Raw genomic sequence first — 27,518 nt, forward strand, 5'->3', positions numbered from 1 at the left:
CCCAAATGTCTACCTCGATTTCATCAGGAGGAGGCAAGGTGGCAATGAGAGTGCACGGTGTTTCACCTGGATCAATTATGTACATGGCTGTGTCAGCACAAAGCAAAACAAAACACCCTGGGCTCCTCACCAGCACTGCCCTTCTCTGGCATTCTTTAGAGCTCTGTAAACGTATTTCCTTTTTATCATGGGGTGAGGAGAAAGGACAAAAAGATTCCTCACCTCCTACAAATTTTCTCCTGTTCTAGATCTCCACTCTCCTCAGTAATGCTCATTATCTCTGCCAAACCTGCCAGCCATCCATATGCTGGTGAGTTTCTAAAGGCTCCTTCACCTCCATCCTTATCAGCAGAGACTGAAGTCCAGTCCTTCCTTCCTGTTCCAAACTCACTCCTGAATCTGCTCGATACATCTGCTGCCTTCTCCCTCCATCACTTCCTAGACAGTCTCAAAAAAGCTGTTTCTGAATTACACAGTCTCCTCATAACATCAGCCACAAACCTGAAGCCAAATGTTGAGGAGAGCTGCTTCAAGGAAAAGAATTCTGAGGAAAACAAATGCTTCTAAACAAAAAACAAAGAAGCCAAACTGAAGTTTAGTGATGATAATCTACAATATATTGCAAAGTGCCAGTGGGGCTGGGAGTGGGAGTAAAACTATTAAGATCCAGCTTGTGTAAACAAAGCCTTGCTATGGCAGAAATACAGGGAAGGAAAAGATGGTTAGGATGACTAAAGTAAAAATCTGACACCGCCTTTGGAAGGAATTTTAGATGAGCCTGCACCACCTTATCATTATAAAAATTTATGATAGGGTGGATCAGTCATGTGTGTTCTTTTTTTTTGAAAACCAAACTTGCATATAAATTAACTCCTAATGAAGTAGTCTGAAAGGCAGACACAACCATTTGCAGACTGTAATCATGCAGTCACTGCGTGAGGTAAGGCAAAGGTTCTAGCTCCTGAATTTCACAAGAGACAACCAGCCTTTGCAGCTGGAGACTACCCCAACTTCTACCAGCTTCATTGCATGCAAGCTGCAGGACCCAAGATAATCAGCAGGCTGATTATCAGCTGATTAGCAGCTTATCAGCTGATAAGGCTGACAGTAATGGTAACATGAGTGTCTGGTGTCTCTCATCTCTGGAGACAAACAGCAAGAAATGTTTAGGACTGGGTATCTAGACCTCTCATGGAAGAATCAGCTTACAACGGAAAGTTGCATCAAAAGTCCAGGATTTTCCTACATAGAAGAAATATGATCTACAAACCCAGCACCTTTTAATGTGTTTCTTAATTTTAGCATTCAAAATGTAATGACTGTGTAAAAAGTAACAGTCAAACTGAAAAAAAAAAAGCAACTAAAACAAAAACACAGGAGCTGATTAATTACGTTTATAGTTATCTGCACAGTATTTGAAACAAGGTCATCTTGAACAAAAGACAACAGATGCACTGGTTACCTTTTGTATCGTGCTTTTTGTTTTATCAGTGGGTCTATGGTTTGATTTGTGATTTAGTGTTTTTCCTTGGTGCTGGTTTTTTATTTTGTCTCCACCCTTTTCCCAGAAATGTCGTCAGCTAGTTCCCAGTTTCTATTTCTCCAAATTTTACCCATTTCCTAAAACTGTTTTTCTTCCTTGGAAGTTTATTGGTTCACTCCTGTTATTCCCCGCCTGGGTTTTTACTCCCAACTCTCCTGATTTGTTGGAAGTTGGGTCTGCCCCTGCCTTTCCCCTGAGATATAAGTCTTTGTCGGCCCCTTAGTCGGGGCCCAGGAAGAAAGAGGGGAAGAAACACCATCAAATAAAGTTTCCCTGGGACCCCTGTGCGCTGCCTGTGTTTTATACTGCGCCGAAACAACTGACAACTGGGATTCAAGGAGCTCCAGGGGGAAAACTGCCGCCCCCCACTCTCACATCAGCTAGCCTGGGAAGAGAAGCGGCAGAGTTACCAAGACCAAAAAGACCTGGATAGTTTCAGGAAAAGACTATTGTTTCCAAACGGAGACATAGTGACCAATGTCCACCCTCAAACTTGCTTCCATTTCCCTGGAGAAAGATGAATCTCCCACACACAGCCAGCACGCAGTCTATCCCTAGCATACAGAAAAGCACACGTTGTTTCTGTTGGGAGTTATCCTCTTGCTTATAAGAGTCCTGAGAGATTTCCCTCATGATTTGATCAGTCACTCCATGTACTGTGGCTTTTTTTTTTTTCCTTAAAAATCTCCTCTAGTACTGCAGCAGGCATACCCAACTATAACCCTCTGGGGAAACGAATGCCCTGATCAGCACATTCTCTTGTGAAACATGCTTTCCCTTCACCATCTGATGACCTACTTCTCCATTATTCTTACAGGTGCTGAGAGTGGTATTCTGGAGTTTCTATCTCAAACAGGTCTTGATCTAGGAGTAACAGGTATTTCTGTACCACAACCACAGAGCAGAAAAACATGGTATAGGACCTACCACCATAGGAGCCACACTATTCTGGACTTGCAGTTGTTGACCTGGTAGGAGTTCTCATCAATGAGATGAGCCCAGGGGATGGGATTCGAGACTTGGAAACCTCATTGAGGGAATCCAGATGTGGCCTACATAGTGAAACTCCTGTCCTACTTTAACAGTTTAGAAGTGATGAATAGAATAGTAAAATTGTTTAGATTGGAAAAGACACTAAGATCATGGAGTCCAATCCTTAATGCAGCACTGCCAAGTCCACCACTACACCATGTCCTTAAGCATGGTCTGTGTGCATCTTTTAAACATGTCCAAGGATGGTAGTAACTTCATCTAACTTTTAAGAGCATACCTAATGAACCTGTGGTTTAGTATTTTGCTACAATCCACTAACTGTATTTACTTCATTTCCTGTGACTACAGCAAAGTAAACATCTAAAACCCATCAAGGCTAAATTTTGATGACTGAATCTACAGTCAAATCCCATGCAAGAACTGCAGCATTCCAGGATTGGTTTTACCAATACTTAAGCAGAAGCCAAGTACACCTACTCAGCCCCAATTCCCAAATGCTACTCCCTGGGCCCCAATATACACTCCCAAGGATTATAATAGCCCACGGAACTGCCACAAAGCCATACTAATTTAATAATAGCAAAGGCACATGTCCTCGACTTCAGTTTGAACCTTCACTGCATTAACTTTAGGCACTCTCAGTCAGGCTGTGCTGTCTGAAGTAAAGCCATGTCAAGAAACTACAAAACCCCACTCTGTTCATACTTGCTTGGCATCACCCTTCCTCCTTCTTCTCCCCTACCCCTGACAGAAATTATTTCCTTGTTGACTCTGCCAAATAACTGCAAGTACAATCAATCCTTAATCCAGTTCTGACATTTTGTTTATCCTTGAATGCTTTTTTTCCCCCCTTCAAACAGACTTTTTCAAACCAGACTGTCTGGACTGACTGACCTGCATGTCTGTTAAAGAAAAACTGCACAGGTGGCTGCTGGTTACACTGGGACACCAGAAGACAAGTTTCCCTGGGAAGATGACATTGCAATGAAAAGATCAGAGTGATAAACACTCTACTCAAGCCAGCTCCACCCAGAACCACAGTGTAGATTTTCAGCATTTTTCCCCTTTATTACGAAAAGCCACAGGAAACATCCAAAGAGAAACTAGCACCTAAGCAATTCTGCTTCGTTTTGCTCACTTAAGGCAGCTGAATTGAGGTGAGCAGTCTTGTCTTCAAACTACTTTTTAAATAAAATTTATGGGTTTTCTTTTGGAACAGGTTAAAAATAAGCATATATGGTTGTTTATACTATTGCTTGCATCAAACTGCCAGGAACACACTCGTCTTCAGCAAAAATGCAATGAAGATTTATGAGTGCAGGAGAACACATGGGATATACAATTTTTAAGTGGCATCTCTGACAATGTCCTTTTCTGAAGCAACCAAGGACAGCAGTCTTTGACAGGAATGACAGCTCTCAATCAGCATTAATTCAGCTTTAGGAAAATGTGCATCCACAAGAAAATATGGAATTTAAAGGCTATGACAACCAATGCACTGAAAGGGGGGAAAAAAAGACACAGCATGAGAAGAAACAAAAATTATAATTTCAGATAAATGGAATGAAGAAACTAAGAACTAAATACTGCCAGCTCTAAAAGCTTCAAAAAGAGCAAGTTCATCTTATCTCCTGCAAAATGCTCTCATCTCTTCTGAATCCTGCTATTTGCAATTAGTTGACAAGAGGTTACCTAACTAAATCAATATGTCACTGCAAATGGGCTGAATACATCTGCCAGAAATGTATTTAAAATTTCCCATCACATCCTTAATGCTAGCACCTCCTATTTGTTTTTGTCTCTACAAGACAGTCCTCAGTCCTTCTGGATCACTGTTTTTCCAAGTGAACAAGCATATACTGAGCTCCTCAGGGCAAATGTTTTCTGTGCCACCAACATGCTCATTCATTTGACTTGGCATGCATTTTGTCATTAAGTGAGAAGCCTTAATATTTGTTTGAGGTCACAGCAAACTGTGTGCAATTGTTCTTTAACAAGTGACCTTACAATAAAAAGGGTGTTTTCTTTAAAACACTGGCACCACCACTGCTCTCATATTCAAACAGTAATCCTATCATCAGTAATCTTTTACCCTACAAGAAGGGATAGATATAGGTTCTCTGGGCACCCTGGGCCAGGAGGCTTAACTGTCTCATGCAGAACTTGACTGTAACAGCAGCTTTCAAAAATCACAGTCTGTACGTTCTCCGAGACTTCCAGATATGATGCTTGAGAAACAGACACAAAACCAAGCTCTGGACTTGGTGATTCTGACAGACACTTGAAACACTCATCCCTTAGAACTCTGCACTATAGTCCTACAACATACAGAGGTTATCTTCTTTCTAAGAATAAACTATCTTCACTCATGTAAGAAGTTTTTTTGCCAGGGTCCTTTGCCCATGGTAGTAAGTTACTTCCAGCTAATACAGGTTTTCCATGGAAAAAAAAGCTTTTATCAGAGCCAAAGCCACAGCCTCTATTTAGGCATGCAGCTCCTGCTCATAACCAGTGTACCAATGCTGTCATATACAAAATGACAGTGCCAACAGCCATTCTTGTAAATGGCTGTGGACAATATATTTTTGTATTTATAAGCAGCAGAATCTTGAACAGGATCTTCGATTTTCTGAAGTGCTACTCGTTTATTGCACCTCGTGCCGCCTAAGCACATCTGCACAGAAGTGTTCTCAATGATTTGGGCAGCAAGTCATAACTTTGCAATGAAGATCTACAAAAAAGTGAGAGGTCTTCCTGAAGTCACAGGAGTTAGTTACAACTTTACTGTGATTTCCCCATACGAAAAATATAAAGAGCTATTATGGTTTTGCTGTTCAACAATGCTGTTTGTCACTTCTCCTGTGAATAGGCCTTGGCTACATTGTATTGCTCTTTTCCCAAGGGACAAAAAGTGCATACACAAGAACTATTCACATTAACTACAGTGGTCTTTGTACCATGAAAAATACATTTTATCTTCCTGTGGAACATCTCAGATGCCGAGCACAACTTTACATGGTAGCTTGCATTAATCAGTGAGTGTAGAACATGCACACATACATGCTTTGCTTTCTTGACAGCTCTTGCCAGAACCTGCCTGAAACTCTACAGAAAAATGTCTGGCATCACCCAACATTCCCAGAGTTACTCCTCAGGTAGCAGAAAGCATCTCTTTTCCATCATACTAATTTAGAGGGGTTGTGCCTCCAATATCCACCACTACTGCCAAGTGTGGCTGCTTTGCTGGCTGTTGCACTTGCTTCAATATTCTCAGAAAAATGCACTTTTGTATCTCCTCTGTCAGTCCTTGCTGATGAGTAACTGATATTTTTAAAGGAAAATGAAGAATGGCTTGACAATTTTTGTTCCCCTCCTACCTCTCAGAAGTAGTTTCCATAATGTTTCCCCAGCTATGTAAGCCCAAGACAGCCTCACTGAGTACAGAGCCTTATGAAATCAAAACATTTGATTCAACAATGGATATTTTACTCCTTAGTACTGCTACAAGTGGTGTATTTTCCATTTTGTTCTTTACTCATATGTTTAGTACTTTACCAGCAGAGGCTGATTCACTGATCTTTGTCTCAGTTTTATCCCACTTAAAAAACCCTTTTGAAAGCACATGTTATTTCAGTGATAATTATGGAGAACACATACACAGAATGAGAACAAAAAAAGAACCCAAAAAACCCTCACTGTTTTAAGGCTATTAGGATGCAGGAGGCAGATCTTACAGGCAAATACAAAATGATGCAAAAAATGCATTGTAAAAGGACTGGGAAAAGTTAGGCCTTTTGACACCATGAGTACAAAACTGTGAGTGCTGGGGTACATGCCCTCCACAAACAGCATCTCCTATTGCCATTGCTGGAGAAAAAACACTGACCTAGACAGCCCATTGATGGCATTAGTTCATGTTCTTATGGTCCAGTCCATTAATTTACTCGCTGAAATACTGTCCCCTCTTCCTGTGAGGAATTCCTCTGAGCTAATGGTGATGTTATCACATTTTCACCCATGCTATGCACCTTCAAAATCGTGCTTCCCACAGACACTGCCGCCCCACCTGTCACATTTTTGCAAACTTTGTCTTTGAGCCCTGTACTTTCCTGCCTCATGTCTCTTGTCCCTCATGGCCATAATGCCAGAGCAGCTGTGCGCCCTCCTCAAGAATAACTCATTTTCAACTGCATGACCTTTTCGGCTCAGCCAAGTCTAACTTTCACCAGAAGTTAATTCTGGGTCTTTCAACAACTTTAAAAGCTTTCCGCTACATTTGAACTGTGGACTTTTCTGTTAAAGAGAGTATCAATTCCTCAGTAACACAGCTCTTCTGCCTTACAGCAATTACAAGCTTTCAAGCATTTTATTGTTGTTTTTGCTGTTTAGAAATACACTATTCATGTATTTATTTTTAGGTGGAATGAAGAACTACTCATATTTCTGCAATCTATTTCTGTAATACCACAACAGCCTCTCTGCCTCAGCTAAATGAAAATTATGAAAAATATTAAGGACTACAGCATCAGCTATCCTAAGAAATAAAACTACCTTCTTTTTCCTTCAGGTCACACTCTTTCACAGGAGATATGCAAAAAATGCTTTCTAACCTGTCCCTGACATTTTCCCCCTTAACTTCCTCAGAGCTTTGCCACTTTGATAGGGCTATAAAATACTACTTTCCTATTCAAAATAAACCCCTGACTCATAATTTTTCAGTACTACATGATATCTAGTGATCACTCACCTCCAAAAAAGCTGAATAGTGGTCTGATGCTTTCAGCATATTTAAAATAATCAGCACCAGCCTCACTCCACCACCAGCAGGTTTCACCCAGTTCAGCTGCTCTGTGCATGTCCAGAACCCAGTGAGTAAAGAGAAAATTCCTCCGCAGAGAATAAACATCATTTACTGTCATAAGTGCACACTCATTCTTTATGTGTCACAAATATGCAGCAAACCATCAAGAAGATTTTTCAGAAGCTTTATTTATCACAAACCATCAACAAGGGCACACTTACGAACCTAAGTGATAGTTAAGTTTGATCTGATCCCAAAATCCAGACTATTAGTGAGAAAATTGAAAAATTGTTTTTTTGAAGTGTTATGTTGAGTTTGACAGAAGGATGGACAACTGAATCAACTACCAAACCCAGCAGTTTTATAAGAAGATCTAAACCCTTTATTTTAGTATACGAGTGACATATATAGCAAGAGAGCTCTGCTTATTTAATCATTAGACTGATTTCAAAAACCATTAAGAAAATTATTTAGGGATGTGATTGTGAAAGAAAATGAAATAGCTCAGCATTCTATTCTTCCACTGTGCAGGAATAGATATTATTAAGCCCTTGAAAGAGCCTTAATACACAGACTTTTGTATTTCAGGAGTACAATCCAAATGAATCAATTTCTTTTAAACTGTACAAAAATGTCCTTTAATGCAGATGTAATAAAAAGATGTAATAAAAAGACATATTACATTCAGTTGCCACCTGAGCTCTCATTTTCTGTCATACAGAACTGTCCACACTGCAGTCTCCTCTACCTTTTGACAAACAAACTTGTCTGGAATTTTCAAAGCTGCACAGTTCACCAAGTAGCCACATTATCAGCTTCAGCAAGAAAAACCTTCTTATATTGTGCAGGTGCACACATAACCCTGGCAGAACATTTCTGTGAGATGAAGTCTTTATTTTTGCTAAAGATAATTCCTTGTGTCACATTTGTTTTGGGCAGAAATACGCATAATGATTTAACATACACACATGTTAGCTACATGGCTTAGTAATTTAAATTACCTCCAAGTTTCTCCTTCCTTGGTGAATCAAAGGAGAAATCTCCAATCCTTTTGCCAAACAGTGAAATCCTAATTTGTTTGTAAGCAGACATTGTCCTATCTATAGTATATCAGTAGTTAAAGGCAATCTAGAAGATTTATACTTATCACCATTTGGAACAGTATTGTTACACTCTGTGACTGACAGCAGAATTAAAGTATTTCTAGCTACTGTAAAGTGTTAGAAATGTTAATGATTTTCAGAAGTCTTAAAACTAATCACCAGTCTGAGACACAGATATGATAGGTTGTGATAATGCTTACAAAGTCAGGGAAATATCAATAAACCTACAAAATACCTATAAAGTAATAATAAAAATTCCCACTCTAGCACTAAAACCAGCAGTAGTATATACACAAAGAAAGAGCAAAGAAAAGGAGAAAACTACAAAAAATAAGTTCACCTGCATACATAAATACACTTTGAGAATATTTCTTTGCCTTCTTTCACACAAAGAAAAGCAAACGAGAAAATACCTTCCAACAGATATGAACCAAATGAATAAAATCTTTCTGGAATTTTTACAAATTCCACCTTAACCAAAGTGGGGAAATTTCCAAACCACACAGAACAGGGGGAACATCACTGGACTTCCATACAACTATCCTGCTTTCTATTATCTGAAAATATATTGAAAGTAATCTGATAAAGAAAACAGAGAAGCCCATTTGGAGAAGGGATTATTTACACCTGACTGTAATTTTGCATTTACAGGTTCCAACTGTCAAAATACTGCAAGTACAACTACCATTAAACCTCAATCTGCTCAAATGTTAAAGAAATTAGGATAAAGACTGCACCTCACAAGGCTCATATGCTCTAGAAAAAGACAGAATTCCACTAATTGAAAACTAGCTTTATTTTTCACTATATTCAAACCACCTGTATTCCACAAATAAGAAAATGAAAGGAGCCCAGTACAAAATGATGACCTACTTTTACCACGTAAATGCAGAAGTGCATTTATGTGGTAAAAGGAAATGAGTTAAGAAAAACAAGAAAAGTAGTAAGGGAGGCAAGAGGGCAAGAAGGTAATGATACCACATTTTCAGTATTATTTTACCTTCTTTCCCATGTCAGATAAAGTGTTGCATCTTCAAATTTTATTAATACCAAGTAAATAAATACCCTAAAATATTAAAGCATTTACATTATGTTCCTACACAAATTAATTTTGTTACAGTAGTGATCTCTGCTGCCTTGACACTAATGTGTGGACAATTGCATGCACACCTATTCTTTAAAAAATTCTACAAATGAGCATAAATTAAAAAAAAAAGAAAAAAAGAAAAAAAAAAAAGGGGGATGAGGCAAAGGCTTAGGCTGGGGATACACAGACACTGTAGTGAGAACAGACCACGGCCTTCCCTGGAAAACTGAGGTCCATATATAAACAGGAATTCACTCATTAGTAGTGACTCCAGACCTTACACATTTTGTCCTGTACACACACCACCAATCTGGGTAAATATTCAGTCTGTAGGATGTAAGACACTCACCCTTCCATTCAAAGGAATGTGATGACAGGTACAAAATAAAGAACAGCAATAGCTTTGGCATAGATTATCTCCCACTGCTGGTCACCCTCAACAAGACTAATTGGCTACTGCGATTTAACAATCAAGACATTCAAGGACAGAGAAGAAAAGGTCAATAAAAAACTGCATTATTTAGACAAGTGTCTGTGCTGAACTCACAGCTTCTGCATGTTAGTCTTGGAGACACAAATGCAACCCAAGCCTCCTCTTCCTCCACTACTTCCCACTCATTTCATTTGTTTGCTTGTTTGTTTTTAACAAGACAGTGGGGTTAATTAAAAAAAATCCCAAAACTAAAAGCACATGCAAATACTGCATGATCACAGCAAAAATTAGGACCTTATTGCAATGATAATTTTAACATTTTCTGAAACTATAGCTCCAAAGTTACCAAGGAAAAAATATATACCCCTATTACTTTTAAAAAAGTTTTAACTTGTCTTTCATTGTGCAATAGTCAAGATGCCCTTAACATGCATCTTGGGAAGGTACAGCAAGAAAAAGTCCCATAAAGTTTTAGCTGTCAAGTGTTACCAGGCAACTGTTTGTGTTTCTTTAATTTATTTATTTTTCATTTACACCTCAGCACAGCAAAACTACCATGATCCAGCAGAAGGAAAGCTAAAAAGTATTCAAGGTATCCAAGGCACAGATCTGCACTATGTACTAGGCTCAACAGAGTATACTGACATTTAACACAGATCCCACTACTGGTTATTTTCTTACAACACACTGCTGATCATATTTTGAATACACACATGCAAACACACAGAAAGAATTATTCTTTAATGAATAAAAATGCCTCTTAAAACTCACACGTGCATCCAGACTAAACTCAGCTAAACGGGAAAAAACAACGCAACGCACTCCTTAGGAATCCCACCTCTCACAGAAAGCACAAAATAACAACGTCATTGTTAAACTAAAAGATCCTCAAATTCCTTCTACACACTTTCCCTGACATCCTCACACAATAAAATGCAGGGGTCAGTGGTACTGAAACAAGGAACGGCAGTTCCACTCTTGTGCACATACGAAAGCAAGTGACCCAAGCTATTATTCCAGTCTGAGGCACTTTTTGTTCCTAATATCCAGATGCAGCAGCTTTTTTTTTTCCCCTTTCTCTTTTTTTTTTTTTTAAGAAATGACTGCGGACACCTCCTTCACATTTTCCTTTTCTTCACTATTTTCACTCCATAAAGCTGCAGTCAATGTGTTTTGTGTGTAGTGAGAAGGGAATAGCACATTCAGTGGTGGTCTCAGCCACAGCCTACATTGGTGGCTCAAGTAGTCTCAGGATTAGGTCTTTGTGTGTGATGAAAGGATATGAAAAGTCAGTTATTTAAACTCAGTCAAGCTGTTGATTTTGGGGAGGAAAAAGGTTTTGCAATGCAGTTTTCCTCAATAAATCACTGCCCTTTTTCAAGGGCAGCTGCAGATAGTTCACATGTTCACAGTGTTCTCCAGAAACAAAACAGATCATGATTTTTTTACCCCTCCCCTCAATCTAACATAGGGTAAGAAATCAAAATGAAGGGGCCATCACATTAATTACTCAAATTCACTTGAAACTAAAGCAGAAAATCAACTCTGTTAACAAGTAATAAGATCACTGAGAAATTACAAGGGCAAGAAACTATAGAGAAAATCTTCCCTTTAAAATTTACCAGAACAATTTACAAAACCAACACAAAGTCTGAAATATATTTCATCGTCCTATGTACTCAATCAGTTTACAGACATAGTTTCCAAGCAGTAGTTTGTCAGTTTGGGTACTCATCTGGCAAAGTCTGAGATCAGAGTTTAAAGACGTTAAGCCTCTGCAGATTTATCCTGAGACAGAATATGATTCAGGCTTTTAGGAGGTCTCAAAACTACAGCATCCAAAATACTGGCCACTTAGGAATATCTGGGCTAATGTGCATAAACCACTATTAAATACATTGGATTCTTAATTCCTAATACCTCCTCAAAATTTTATTCTATTTCTTGGCTGACCTTTTCCCCAATTAGAGCATTGTGTTTTATTAGTGCTGCATTGAGCTAAACATTGCCCAGAGAAGCCTTGGATGCCCCATCCTTGGAAGTGTTCAAGGCCAGGTTGGATGAGCCTTTGAGCAACGTGGTCTAGTGATAAGTGTCCCTGTCCCTGGCAGGGGTTTGGAACTAGATGATCTTTAAGGTCCTTTCCAACCCAAAGCATGCTGTGAGCCTACGGTTTTACACTACAGACCCCGCACCTACCAGTGAATCCACATCAACAGGACCTTATAATCCCACAGAGCTTAAGGCAGGACATTTATATCTAAATAAAGTAGATGTTTAAATCCTCGCAGGAAGTTTTAGAGCACTGTAATGGCCTTCACACAAGTTGTCCTTTAGCTGGTGAGATTGTAACTTAGCTGGAGAACAGCTGCCAAAATCATGCAACACCAGTTAAGAAAAAGAGAACGAGATGTAGACAGAGACTAAGGAGGCTAACAATAATTAAAAATATGTAAGCTCACAAAAAAAAGCCAAAACACCACTACCTTCAGCACACAAGTTAATTCAGCTTTTTGACTATCTTAGTCAACCCACAAATTTAATTACTACCCAATTTTGCGAACAAATTTAATGCCATATTTAGTAGAAATAACAAGTGTCATACAGAACATAGCATTGCTTTCTAGTTTACTTTTTTAGGAGAAGTGGTACAGAACCTTACAGTCAGCCAGAATTCATAACAGAAGATAAGACTCAGGCTTGGACTGCAGATTTTGAAGGGTTTTTTTTTTTATTAAATGAGCTTCAAACTGGACTCTAAACATGCCCTTAAAGATATCTTAGCTGAAACACCTAAATTAGCCTTTGGTTTCTTCTCAATTTTCCTACTTCACATCTACCCACAGCATTCTGTTCCAGCCCCGTAGTAAAACATAGCCATAAACATGTTCTCATAAAATAGACTTATTTTTAATTCATAAACCTTGTGGATACAGCAGTAATTTCCACACAACACAGTCAGCTGCACTAAGATGCCTCATATGCTGTTAAAATTCATTAGAAGAAAAAATTTACTGCCTTCCAGTGAGGACTGCTTCTCTTGCCTTCAATCTCTCAAGACAGGTGTGCTATATTTTGGTGCACTTCAAACCAAAGAATGAAAAGATGGCAGAAAACTTTAAATGCAATGCAAGTAGCTACTTTGGGAGATATTGCAAAGCCATGGTTTTGTAAAATCTAACCAGATTTTCAAAAGAAAACAACAAGGTTCATGATGCATTTTTGTGCTTGCCACATACCTTTCATCTTTGCGTTAACCAGAAAGTGCACAGAAACTACCCACTGTCTTGAAGAGAGTCTTTATTTTCCTTAACTCAATGGAAGATGTAAAAAAGTAAACTCTTTCTGTTCAAAGAATTAATTTTCATCCAGTTTAGCTGTCTAGACTAATAATGCTCCTTATGGCGGTAGTGCAGTATATAAATCTTATTACCTACTCCAAAAAGAATATGATCAATTCTTAGCACTGCTTAAAAATCTGTATTTTTATAGCTACAAAATACAGGAAACTAGAAGGTGGCATTTAATTATTTATTAATCAGTATTTAAATTGGCTCATACTGTAGCTTTTGGGTGTCCAATCACATTGGATTTATTTGTGCTGAAATTACACACTCACTTGCCAATACAGTAAAAGGGTGGAATGCTCCACAATGATCCTAGCAATAACTCTGAAAAACGACCACTTCTTCAATGCAAATCCGCTCAAGAAAAGCTTCTACACACAAAGTAAGATGAACCAGTTACTGCATTGTTTATTAAGTTTCACTTGATTCCTCCTGACAACCATTTAAACAATGAATGTTGGGAAATGTCTGTCAAAGAATCAACAATAATGGCTGGGCTCAGGGCTTTTATATCCAGCTAATACTGTTTTTAGAAAGGAGAAAATATTTCTTCCTGAAGGGATTATAAGAAGTGTTATAAAAGACACCTGCAAACAAAACAAGTGACAAAAGATCTCTATCACAATTGATAACAGTTATCCTTTGTAAAGATCTCTGCTTCATCAGAAATAAATATATATTTGATCTTGAATTTCAGAAGCATTCACTAAGCAAGAAGCCTGCTGATCAATAAGAGTAAATTTTAGAAAACCTGCCAAGAAGAAAGTGATTTTTTCTTATGGATTGCAGTGCATTAATAATCAACAGTAAAATCCTAAATTTTCTTTTCTGATGCCAAATAGAGCAGGCAAGCTTTGAAACACAGCGTCTTTTTAATATTGTACTGGACTTGTAAAATCTACTTTGTTTTTTAGAAAGCAAAAACTTTTCACTTAAAAAACAAATTCCAGAATTTGACAAATAATTCAATAGCCAATTAAAAAAAAACAAAACAACAAAACACATAAATTAATCAAGATGAAGGAAAATGTTTACCAAATGTGGTTTACAGCAGGAGCTTGAAAGAAGAAAGCAATCACATCTAGAGAAGCAGCCTTCACTCTTTCATTCCAGACCAGTGAAGTTTGGGAAAGCACACACTGCCTAAAGGATCTATACACTGGTCAATGACTAGGTTTTCCAATGTGCTGGTAGATGATGCTCTCTGTACACTGTGTACCATGTGCCATGCACACAGGGTAGACACTCTCTCATCCTCCTTTTGAAGCAGATCAGTTTGTTCTGTCAAAAGTAAGACAGTGCAATTCTCAAGACAGTTTGCTTTAGGGTCTGCTCCCAAAAGGAAGTATGGACAAGATCACACCAATTGTGGTTCCCTCTGCTTTTGCAGACTTTTGTAACTTTTCCCAGCAAATTCTGCATCCTCAGACAACCCCACATGCCCTCAAACCACATGCCAGGGCGTGCAAAACACCCACTCAGTCTCTTGCTATAAAACCACCATGTTGTCGTGCAACACACCCCTCACATTATTATTGTAAATACACAGAACTAAAAGAAATGGTTAATCATTTTATCTCAGGATCACAGGACCCAGCGGATGCTCTGGCCATGAGCAGCAGATAGTGTGAACACACACAGTGCAGTCTGCTGTAAAGGGGACACACTGATGCACATACAAACCCCTCTGGCCCAATGGACAAGCAGCACACTGTGCAGGACAGATGGGTTTGACTTTGTGGATGCAAACCGTATGCTAAGAGAAGAGGATAAGGACAGCAGGACAAACTGAACTTCCAGTCAAAAAGAAAGGCACATATGTATACTCTCAAGACACCTGAAATAAAGATATTCTGTCCAATAAGACAGTTAACGAGACTGAAGAAGACTTGGAATCTGTACAAACAGTAAAAAATTAATTGTTTTTATAGAAAAATCATATTGCACTTTCAAGAAGAATTCAAATTAATTAAAATGAAATTAAGTGACCATGTATTAAAAATCCTAATAGTCACTGTAAGCAAGTCCCTAACTCATAAAAAAACCCCAACTGCTGTAACTGATAGGTAAAATACACCATGTTCCCTTCTTCCCCAAAACGACACTTTAAAATGGCACTGTAAAAATCTGAAAAACAAAACATACACCTCAATTTCAGCTACTTCATTGAACTACAAAAAACACTTTATCTTAGTAGGCATTTTTACTCCTTGCAATTAATTTTTTCCCTATTTTCAAGAGTTCAGCAAGAACAACATGATTAAACTGCTCAACCTGAAATGTCTTTGGTTTATTTTTCAGTAAGTCAAAACAGGGTTTAGATCCTGAATAGGTTATCTTTAAGAGACGAAGCAAAGCTAGTAATAGCACCTTAAGAAACATTTCTGACCTCAGCATGACAGATGTGATCCACTAAGTGGATCCAGATAACCCACTAAGTCTTTTTTTATCTAGCCTCCAGAATTCTGTATATTCTGTGATTCATGTTATTTTCATACAGTATGATCATTCTTTTTCAGATTTATCCTCCTGCAATTTTTTACAAGAAAGATTAATAGCAACTGGAACAGAAAAATTACCTTGATGTCATGTATAATCCTTTATCATTTCATCATTATCAAAATCTCAACGCTTTGTCCATCTTTCTTTTCTGCAGCAACTTATTTCACTTGTTCCTATTAAGGCTATTATATTCACCCTATTACTACTAATCTTTTCTTTGTAAATAGCCACACCTATTTTAATCCGAAATGGTGTGGTAAGCATTTGATTCTTTGTGGAAGTAGACATGTAATTAGGTTAATCTGTGCTATCTTTTCATGTGAGCTGATTGTTTCTTTACTATGGACATATTTCTTATAACAGCAATAAGCTTGCCAGATTGCTTGGAGGCAAATCAGGAGCAATTTACCAAGCATGTAGCTGCTATGAGCTGAAATCTTGACATAATAGCAAGCTGTGTATAGCCACTCCTACCTACCAGTTATTACTCATGTTAGCTTTTCACTGACACGTTAAATTTCAACCGCACCTTTCTTTCACAAACAAGTACTTTCCTTCGACTCAGCTACATCTGTGACAAATAGCTGATCTTCAGAAAGCATACAGGAATCTAAATGCAGAATGCAGTGCAGAAGTCTCTGACAGAAGCAACTGAATTACCTGCACGAAGTCCAAGAAGGTCAGTGGAAGCAAGTCATCCAAGTGGCCAATATCTTTGGAGAAACGATTTAAGATTCTTCCTATAGAAACAGGGTTGAGAAGAAAAACAAAAGGGAAGTAAATATAATTCCTGAAAAGATCCATGTTTTACTATTTCAAAAACAATTAAAAGGAAACAGCTGGACTTTAAAAATAAAAAAAAAAAACAATTTTGGAAACCCCTATGAAGGGAGTCTCCTACTACCACTGCAATATATTTTGAAGAAGAATAATTTTTTTACAAATGCTTTCGACCCAAATATAAACCCTTTACTTAAACAGCTAGAAAAAAATTTAAATGGGCTTTGAAGATAATATTTCAAGAGAATTTAACAGGTGAAACACACATGCTTTGTATGCTTAACATGGGCAGGTAAAGGTTTACAGGTCAGACAACTTAATGCAAGTTTCATCAAGCAACATCAGCTGGAATCTGCTCCTCTCCTTGACTGAAACTCACTAGTGCATGCATGTCTCAGATAGATCATAGCTGATCTAACTGATCTTTTTTAGCATTTCTGTTCTCACCCCTCAACATTATACATGGATTCAAATTGCAGGCATTTCTAAAATAAAATCTGAGATAGATTTGCATTCATGTGGCCCTACATTTATACTTATTGGAAACTTTGACAATACTGATCTTTATTAAAGCTAATAAAACGATTTTTAATCTGCTGTCAGTGAAGCATTTACATTTCTCTATTTTCCCAAGTTCTACTTGAGTGAAAAAAGGCAGTTATATCAAGACTTCTTTCATAATTAAAGTCACAGCACTGCCACCCATAAGTGGATTAGTATCTTTCTCTATTAATCAGTATCTCTACTCACCAGGAAAGAAACTAAACCAGGGGTGGGAATCTGGCCATTTCTAAGGTGTGTGATGCCCATACATGCATTCACATTGCTTTGTTATCTGCATATATCTTGATTCAATTATACTTTTAACTGGTACAAACATATTCACTGCACTGGCAACAAAAGACTTTTTTTTTTTTTCCTTTCAAAGGAACTCATTAAACTGAAAGCAAGTTTAAAGTTTCCACACAGTGCACTGGCGACGTAATTTAGAGATAAGAGATACTGAAGTAACTTCTGTAGCAACCATCATAGCTCTCTGCTAACAGCTCTTTTTCATTAATTTCTTTTTTAAGGGAATTTCTGCTGCACACCAAACAATACAGAACATCCTCTCTTCAGGTTTGGGACATGACTCCGAAGAGAGATGCTTGTGGCAAAGAGCTTGCTCTGCAGTACCTCACTACCCAAGGCAGTTACTTCAGGCAGCCGACAGCTGAATTCATCCTGGTTTTACGCTTTGCACAGAGAGAGGAAGGCTGTACAGCAGCACAAGACTCAGGAAAATCTCTTTCATCTTTTTCTACTAGGAATAGCATGTGGGGATGTTCCCTTTTATCAGGGTAGATACATCAGAAGAAGGTCCAAGGCAATTTTTTAAAAAAACTTTCTTTTTGCCATGATTTTCTTTCATGGAGACTGGTCACAGAAGAGTGATCAAGCACATGCTGTATACATGCTGTCACTAAGCCTTCTTAATATCCTTAAATATCACATTCTAGGTTATTTTCAAATGAACCAAGACTTCACTGGCAAAAAGAAAATAATTTGAAGAGGTTAAATGCTTCCTGTTGATAGAGGTTTCCTTACCATGCAGCATGTTCAGGTAGGGCAGATAAGGAAAACTAGGTGGAATAACAGATTGGGCTCAGGGTATTAGAAATCTGTTCACAGCTTTGTCACTTGTCTTCTCAGTGACTTCACTTTATTTTACAGAGCAAGGAGCACAGCAAGGAGAGGTGACGGTCCTAAGGCCCTCCATGAAAAGCTGTGAGACCCACCAATGAGGAGCTGCACACAGGGCAAAGGATTATTCCCATAGCAAGCAAACCCCACCTTAATTCAGCCTAAGAATCACCTTTTTGCCTTTTAACCCCAAGTAAGTTTTATTTGTAGTGGTTTCAGACTTATAGAAGAATCCATTGCGCAAAGGCCATCCCACATGACACTGCTAGGAGGCAGCAAGGTCACTCAGGCTGGCTCCTCTTCCATGGCCACAGCAAGGTCAGCCCCATGCTGGCACCTCCAGCCATGGAGCAATGCCTGCACATTAAGAGTGACTGTGGCTCTCCTCCTCTTCCCGCGAAGTTCTCTGAGCAACGTGGTCACAACAGAAAACTTAGCTCAGCCAGGCTGTCCCCAGCAATCCCTGGTTTCACTGTCTCTTCCATGTTGCCACCAACCACTCCAGCTCCCAGAGGTAATCACACTAATTGCCAAAACTGCATTTTTTCGCAACTGCCTTATGGAATTGTTAAGCATAACAATGTTTCTATAGCCTCTGTTTTGACAGTTCTGTGAGCTGCCACTAGGAAAGTGGAAATTAATCTGATGTTATCAATAAAACATGAAAACATCTTTTAATCTGCCTAATCCTCTTTAAAATGTAAATACAGTAATTCTGTAAAATGACGCTGACTAAAATTTGAGTGAGCAAAAGAAATGGTATATGAAAAAGACACACATTGAAAACTGGAACCTTTCACAGTCCACCTAATACAATTAAACAGTGGCAAGATGAATCAGTTGCTTCCCAAATAAACATTGAAGTGATTTTCTGATTGCACAGCTTCAATGTTTTTGAATTTTCAAATTACTGAAAATTAGGTCTATTTAGTGTTTGCACATAGCAATCCTGGAAAATGACACCTTAAGTCATTAAGACCAGGAAAATATTTTGCTTACTGCTAAGAGGTTTGTATCTCCTTCCCGTACTGTTTATCTGGTGACCATTAATGCTTTTCTGCAGCTAAAGGCAAGCAACAAACCCTTAGCTTTATTTTTGTCATTGCTGTTTTTCAATTCTATTACCCCAGAGAATGTAGAAGAGAAAATAGAAGACTGGAGATGCATTTCGGATCCTGTTCACATGGATGTAACTGAGCTGGCATTTTATACAGCATGCTCTACACAGAAGGAAGGTACAGTAACTCACTAAAGCAAGTTCCTTCACCATGTGGCAGGGACAGCAATGTACCTTCAAGCAGAAGTGTTATGCTTTGGAAATATCCACAAGATGCCCCACAGCCATTACAGTATTGCATTCAAAGCAATTGCTTCACTTATAAGGATGTCTACAAGTACAAGAGGTCTATTTCACAAGGTATGAAGAAACAACTATTTCCACTTACTGGAAGCACAGTAAATCAGTGACTTGCTTATGCATAATTAAGAATGCAAGAAAAAACATTCCAGATTTAAAAATTAAAGTACCTATTTGGAGTCAGGACTCAAAATGCTTACAGTTATGACTACAGATTCTTCCAGAATGTGCAAACCTAACTTTTGAGAATGCTTCTTCAGACTATGGAAACTGCTGCACCTGCTATTTAAGAAGGGCAGGAGCTGCACAACTTACCTGCGCCCTCACCCTAAAAATTATGTTTTTTCTCCAAAACCTCTAAATCCTTCTCTCCTAAACTTACAGACTATCAACATAACCTGCCACCATAGTTCATATTTTCATAACTCCTTAAGCAAGCATCTCTGACATACACATACATGCCAAGAAACAATAATTCTTAGATCAGTCCAGTATATCCAATCCACAAAAAAATTTAACCTCCCTTAATACCTACATCCTTTACTTATCCCAGCAAGGGGCTACAAAAGCAAAAAGAAAATACTACATCTAAAACTTATAAGTCAAATTTCACCAAACCACAAACAAAAGAAGTCTTTTAAAAAACCAAGGATTAAGTATGCCAATGTTACAACAGCATCCAAACTGGTGAATAGTATCTGCTGTTTCAATCACTCAGGCTTCCATGCAGTGTGTAGTTTTAGTAGCAAGCTGCAAAGGGAACGTGCTCCCTTCAGCAGTCTTATGTTTGTTTTTACATCAAATAACTTAATCAGAACACACACTGTTGTTAAATTTCTTCCGAAGTAATTAAATAACTATTCAATGCCAATTAATCACTGTTAAATAAGGGTCTGTCACCAAAGTGCTATGTACACATTTCAGACTATTTAATGGTCAAATACTTGGCAGTATCAAAGTTAAACAATGATTCATTAAACCTCCTCCCCTACACAATAGCTAGGCTAAACTTGAAGTGAAAGAATCAAAACTCTTTTGTCCTCTGTGAAAAAGACATCAAACCTCAGTATGTGATATTCTTTTCTTCCTTGCTCTGTAAACTGCTTTAATTGCATGATTGAGAATGTGTTCAGGTGCTACAAACCCACTTTTGCTTCTGCAGGTGCCTACTGATACTTTGGAATAGATGTTCAAACCTATCACACAAATAATGAAAACACTTGACTGTGCCACACCTTTTTAAAATGTTTATACATACTTCATCATGAAAGAAATATAATCCAAACTGAATCAACACTCAAGATGTAAACACCAGAAATGGATTTTTTTTTTTTAAAACAAGAAACTAGGATCCTCCACTGGAAAAGCCAAATGCCATCCACAGTATTCAGTGTTGTGCAACCTAAATTCCAACGACCCTAAGAGCAAGAGTACATTATTTCTAAATGTATTTGGCACTTCTAGTATACTTTGTTGGCCAGGGCATTCACTGAAATACTTCTGTGTAATACAACAGGGTAGGCACAATGATTTTCTATACCTTGCAATGAGTTTACAAAACCTTTATACCCACTTGCTTCATCACACATTGCAGAAATTCTTTGTCACTACTTCTCTACTTCAGTGACTCGCCTCTTTGGAAAAGAAGAATGGTTTAAGAAAAGGGCCCTCTACAGATAGAAAGATTTTGCCACTTGTGTGTGCATGTGTGTGCATAGGTGCACAGTCTTGGAATGTTTTTCCCCTCAGAGATCAGGCTAATCCTCAGTGCAGGCAATTTTAATTGCATCAGACTTTTTATTTCAATATGCAAATGTTATTAATAAATACTGCTTTGCATAGTAACCTAAACTCCTCCATTGCAATTGGCCTAAATATCCCTATCCATGTACTGCATTCACTAGGGGGAAAAAAATATTCAAAATCTCTTCAGCTACTCTGAAGCCAGAACACCTTCATTGCTCAGCCTCCATGAAGAAAAAGTTACATTCTCTTCTGCTTCTTGCAGAAACCTGTCTAAAGGCAACCTGTAGCGCCAAGAACAGATCCAAGAAGGTACTTACTCATTTACGTGTACCTAAACCTAAACAACCCCATTGCAAGCTACGATTGCATCTTGCTTGAAGGTATGTCAAGCCAAGGAGATGCTTGCAAAGGAGACAATCTTCGGATGGATCCATGTCAGACAATCCCAAAGCACACACTGTGCAGCCACTGACTTTGCTGAACGAGCAGAAGCCCCTCGTGTCCCCCACCCCCCTGACAGCGTGGCACCAGGGTGGCTGGGTGCCACCACTGCAACACCCACGGTGCAGCGTGGGCTTCCGGACCCCAAAGAGAGGAATCCTGCACTCCAGCAGTCCCAGTTACAGCTTGGAACACCAAAGCCCTTTTAAATGGACACCTGGTAGCAAAATAATGCTCTCAAGTGTACGTGTGGCAATAAAGGCACACTCAAAAAGTACAAATATAAGAAACAGCTGTACAGAACTGGGTACATATAAACACCTGCTCACTGAAATGCATTGAACACAGTTCCCATTCCGTCCGTGGTACAAACTGGCAGCTCCCCACAGACCTTGCTGTTAAAGCTGTGGCATTCAGCAACTGATAAGCCTTTACCCATGCTCAGTTCACACACACAAACACACACACCCCGAAAAAAAAAAAATGTACTGCAACTACAAGCAGCCTGCCGTTTCATCAAAGCAATGACAAAGTGGATTGTCCGTATCAAATGTTGGCAGGAAGCAGACATTACATCAACCTTGTAAAATACAACTATGAAATCAACAAAATAATTAAAGATGGATTACTGACGTTGAAAGGAATTGTAAGTTTGTGAAATATTTCTTCAGAAAGAAATCTGGAAATGCATCTCCTGCATAACTGTCAATTACTGATCTACTCTGGCTTTTCTTCCATACTTCTACAAAGAAACGTCAAAAGGTCTGTTATCTTTTTTTAATATATGTTTAGCACCACATGTCCACACAAACTGCCATATACAGCATTGCTGTCTTCCCCACAGGCATCCTATAAATATAAATAAGAAATTCTACCCCATTTTTTTCCTTTAGCAGTCTGAAACTGATAGGAATATTATCACTTTCTTAGACATTTGCAAATAGGCACGGTGGTGCTGGGCTGAAATATGCTGAGACCATAATATCCATTTATCTAAACTGCCAGCATGTAATGAATTCAGGTGGGAAGCCTTCTATCCAAATTAATTTACTACTTGAAAAGGACTTTTTACACAAATGCTGTCAAACAAGAAAACAGTTAGGAAATGAGAAGAAAACGCGAACACTGTGTTTGATCTTAGTTTTAAGTGTAGGATTTAAAGGAAGAAGAATAACTACGATAAAGATAAGAATGAAAAACAGGCTTCTTTGGAAATGAATTTTTATTTTTACTGCTGATGGAGACATCTACATTACCTAACATGAATGCACTGATCCTAACTGTACAGTTGTTTCTGAAGTTTTCTAGTCCATATATACCATTGATTGGAATTACCCTGCTGTGGCAAACCAAATAGGTCAATGCTCTGTACAATTTTTTAAATCTTTTTGGTAATTTATATGGTACAGTTGATTTGTCCTTTTTCCTGGGTGTACTCACAACAGCACAAGTATTAACATCTGTTATCACCAGCCAAAGCCTCCTCACATAAGATACAATGCAGAAATTACATCTACAGTCTCCACTAAAAACAGAAGCACACAAAGGAAAAACCTCTTGATTGTGCAGAGGAAGAGGGGAAAGTGTAACTTTCCTTCTTTCTAAAATTGCTTTCTTAGCAAATCTCAACATACCTTCTGCATCCTAACTGCCTTTCTGATTGTATCTCCTTACCCATTAACTAAGTTGGTTACAATTCCAGATGTAACAGCATTTATAAAACAGAATTTAACTTTGGTGCTGTATTATACTTGCTAACAAAATGATCTTGTTTAAAAAAGTATGCTAGAGCTGGGATAATATTCATCAGCAATTTCCTAATTATTGATCCCTGCAATCATACCCTGTTATTGATTATGAAAGGAAGATTCAAAATCATTTAAAAGTACAAACTTCTGGCAATATATAAAAGTCTTATGCTAGAACCTGAGTAAAAAACTACATCTCTGCTTCATAATTAGAATGACAATGGAAGCAGACACCTGCAACCCCCCGAATCCCTGGAGTAATATCAAACTTCTAATATGTAATCCTCTCATGTGATGTGATGAAGCTTGCCAGAGCAAAGTTCTACCCATTCTAGAAGTTAAGCTCTAGATATCCTCTCTGTTTCATTTTAAACTCAATCCACTGAAGCTATTTTAAGTTGTCCTCAGTTTAATGAAAAAATTCAACATTTAAACATACTGAAACAAAAAAACTCACAACCTAAAATAACACCACCAAATCTAATGAACTGCCAAAATACAGCAGAACTTAATTTCTGCTGTATGCTTCAACATAAGCAGCATGACTTCTAAGTCCCATTTTTAATGGACACAGCCCAACTGAACAAAAAACAAACCACAAAAAAAAAAAAACAAACCAAAAAACAACCAAACGAAGAAAAAAAGGGAACCATTTGCAACTTCTTATCAATTGGCCTTTAAAAAGATATCAAATTATACACTACTGATGCTCTCCATTGCTTTACACCACCTTCTTTTCCATATATTAAGTTACCTACTTCAACTTCTCACCACAATGCAAAGCATCTGTATAACAGAAACCCAAAATATTACCTTCAAGAACAAAAAAGGGAACCGTTTGCAACTTCTTATCAATTGGCCTTTAAAAAGATATCAAATTATACACTACTGATGCTCTCCATTGCTTTACACCACCTTCTTTTCCATATATTAAGTTACCTACTTCAACTTCTCACCACAATGCAAAGCATCTGTATAACAGAAACCCAAAATATTACCTTCAAAATGTAGCCTTATAATGACTTTCTACTGGCACAATTATGAATTTAATTCGTGGCTAAAATATTTAACCACAAATGTGCCCACTTACAAAAGAGCACTTGTGTAGCCTCGTTCTTTCTGCTACAAAGCCAGTTTGGGCTGAAAATATGTCCCCAGTGCTGTTTTGCTGGAAAAGTGACTTAGAAAATAGAATATTACAAACAGGATGGACTGAAGTATGTAAAGAGTATTTTGTTACTGGAATACTTATATGAGAGGACGTTACATTCTTTCCTCAGTGCATTCAAACACCCAAAGGACCTTATGTTATTAGAGCTATTTTTTTTTATATTTGGGAGCTATATACATATAAATATATATCAATGCAAGAATTAAAATAAAAATAGAAATATATGTCACCTTCCTGATAAAGTTTTTCCAACAACAAAAAGGAGTTTTCCTATGTTATTTATACTATTAAGACATGATTCAGAATAGGCTTTAAATACTGCATATAAAATAATTTTCTTTATTTCAGAAAAAAATTGAGGTGGACCTCACATAGCTCTTGCAAATCTGCTCATATTTCTTGCTTTTCCCATTTTATCTTCTAAAGATAATTTTTATAATGAGAATCTTAATTTCCACTGTTCCAATGTTTTTCTCTTCCCCCTCTCTTTGTTTAATTGGTGTTGAAGCTAGAGGGGCTCAATCATCAATCCAGTCTAAAATAATAATGGAGAAATAGGACATTACTGAATATAAAACATTTGACTCCTGAAATCTTAGTTGAAACTGCTGTCTGGTTATCACTGCTATCTGGTTATCATTCCAAAACCAAATAATATGCTGTATTTTATCAATCTTATATATTCAGATCCCCATTCATCTTCTTCCTTTTTTCAGAACCATGAAAGAAAATTCTATACGAACTGTTTCTTCTGTTTAGAAGTCTATAGGGAGGGAATTTTTTAGAGGCTGTCTTGGGACAGCCAAGACTTCTGGCCCTACCTAGCCCACCCATTCTGAGGATGAAGCCTCTGGACAGGCCCAACAGCAGAGGCATTTCACATCTTCATCTGACTGTAAACTGTTCTGTTTTGCTTGGCATGTTCCTTCAGCTTGCTCATTCATTTTTCTTTAGCTTCAGTTCCTTTTTCTTTCTCTGTTCTTCTGGAATATGTGATTGTTTGGAAAGGAGGGATTCTCTCTAAAGGTCATTCATTATATAACCATGTAATGATTCCTGAAACACATTTTCCTTTTTAACTATTCCTACAATAAAAAAAAAGCCACTGGGGATAAAAAAAAATTTATTAAAAAACCACATGGGTTTGGCTATCCAGAATGCTCAATGGATGACACTGGATAATTTTCAATGGATTTTTTCCTGCCTCACATGGAAGGTCGTTACTACAAAACTCAAGAGACATTCTGGTACAGCTGTCAGAAAGCTCACTTAGTCTGCTGTGCAAATAATCAAAGCATTCCCTTGGAAAATTTGCTCTGTGTTAAAGAAGACACACCCCACACCCTCATGCCCCATGAAAATAAATATTTTGCTTCAATTTGGGACTTCACCTATTCTTTTTTGTGACTGGCACCAAATTCCACTTGCAAATCTTGCCTGAGAAACAACCAAAAATTTTTTGTCTCAGAAAAGCTGAAGGCAATCATAATCCAAGAGTTTTATTCCAGAAGTGATGTCCAAGAGAATATACGTAGAGTCTAAAAATGCATTTCCTCAGGCAATTGGCTTCTGGGGAAAAATATCACTATAAAGTAAATTTCTTTACAGACTAAACTACAATTAACTGAAATGGAATCAAATCAGAAAAAAACCCCAAATATGACTTCTGCTCTACTGTATATCTTATTCATTACATTAAAAGACGTTTTAACAATTACATTATTAAATAATAAGCATTTTGAAAAGTTATACTGCACTGCCTTTGACTACTGTACTCTTCTACTGGGCAACTATTAGAAAGCTTCATCTCAAAAACAAAAAAGAAAAATATACTAAAAATAAGCAGCTACAAATGAGAAATAGCTGCTGACTACACTAAAACATTAGTCGTGCATATATCAAAACCAAAGAACCTTTAATGTTTATGTATAAATATAACTTAAATATTACATATTTATTGCACCGTACGTATGTGTTGCTTAAAATTAAAGAAAAAATCCTATAATTTCTGCTTTTTCATGTCTTTTAAATAAGAAACTTAAAATTTCTTAATTTTAAGAAACTTAGAATGATAAATACGTTAACAGCAACATTTTTTCACTTCTCTATGAACAAAGGAAAAAATTCACACACATCAAGGAGGAAAAAAAATACTTGACTGAACCATCATTCAAGCAGAAGTGAATACAATTTACAAACCCTTTTGGTTTTGTTCAGATCAGAGACAGACTTCACTGTGAAGCTCTGATTTACAGCTGTCCAGCAGTACAAATTCCTAAATAAATAAACAGTGTTTAAGAGTGCTGCTCAAAACAAGAGACTCCTGAGAATATTGCCATTTGTTGTTTGCATGTCAGAAACAGCCAGAAGAGGATTAATGCATCTGAGGCAGGAGGCAGAGCCTCACTGGGATGCAGGCTGGACCATCACGTAGCCAGCAGCGTGCCCTGCCCTGAAGAATTTGTTGTGCCAGTTAAGAGAAACCAGCAAAATTGACTACAGAAGGAATAAGGAGCTAGGGGAAGATGGAGCAGTAAGCTGGAACAGAAAGTTGCAGGACAAGATGTGTTTTGAAGTACAGGAACACAAAGGGGTCATGGAATTAATGAGTTTTCCCCACCCATATGTTTAACTGCTGTCAGTGTAATGCGGTTACAACGCTCCTGGTGCATCTTCAGAGATGATTTTAAGATGAAAAAGTGCCAGCTTGTGGATGAACTTTAGCGCATAGTGAGCAGGAAGTTACAAAGATGTAAGCATGAAAGAGAAACAAGCAAAATTAT

General features: G+C 37.8%; 1 protein-coding gene across 3 annotated transcripts in view; it reads right to left on the reverse strand.

Annotated features, from left to right (window-relative positions):
• Positions 1-27,518, reverse strand: part of ABCC4 (ATP binding cassette subfamily C member 4) — a 142,159-nt gene that overhangs the window by 48,799 nt on the left and 65,842 nt on the right. For all 3 annotated transcript variants that reach the window (XM_041423392.1, XM_041423391.1, XM_041423393.1), the window contains one exon: positions 16,470-16,549. In XM_041423392.1, coding sequence (XP_041279326.1) covers positions 16,470-16,549 — 80 coding nt within the window. The remainder of the gene's footprint in view (positions 1-16,469; positions 16,550-27,518) is intronic.

This window comes from Onychostruthus taczanowskii, unplaced genomic scaffold, assembly GCF_017590055.1.
Source record: "Onychostruthus taczanowskii isolate IOZ18803 unplaced genomic scaffold, ASM1759005v1 scaffold77, whole genome shotgun sequence".
Classification (NCBI taxonomy): domain Eukaryota; kingdom Metazoa; phylum Chordata; class Aves; order Passeriformes; family Passeridae; genus Onychostruthus; species Onychostruthus taczanowskii.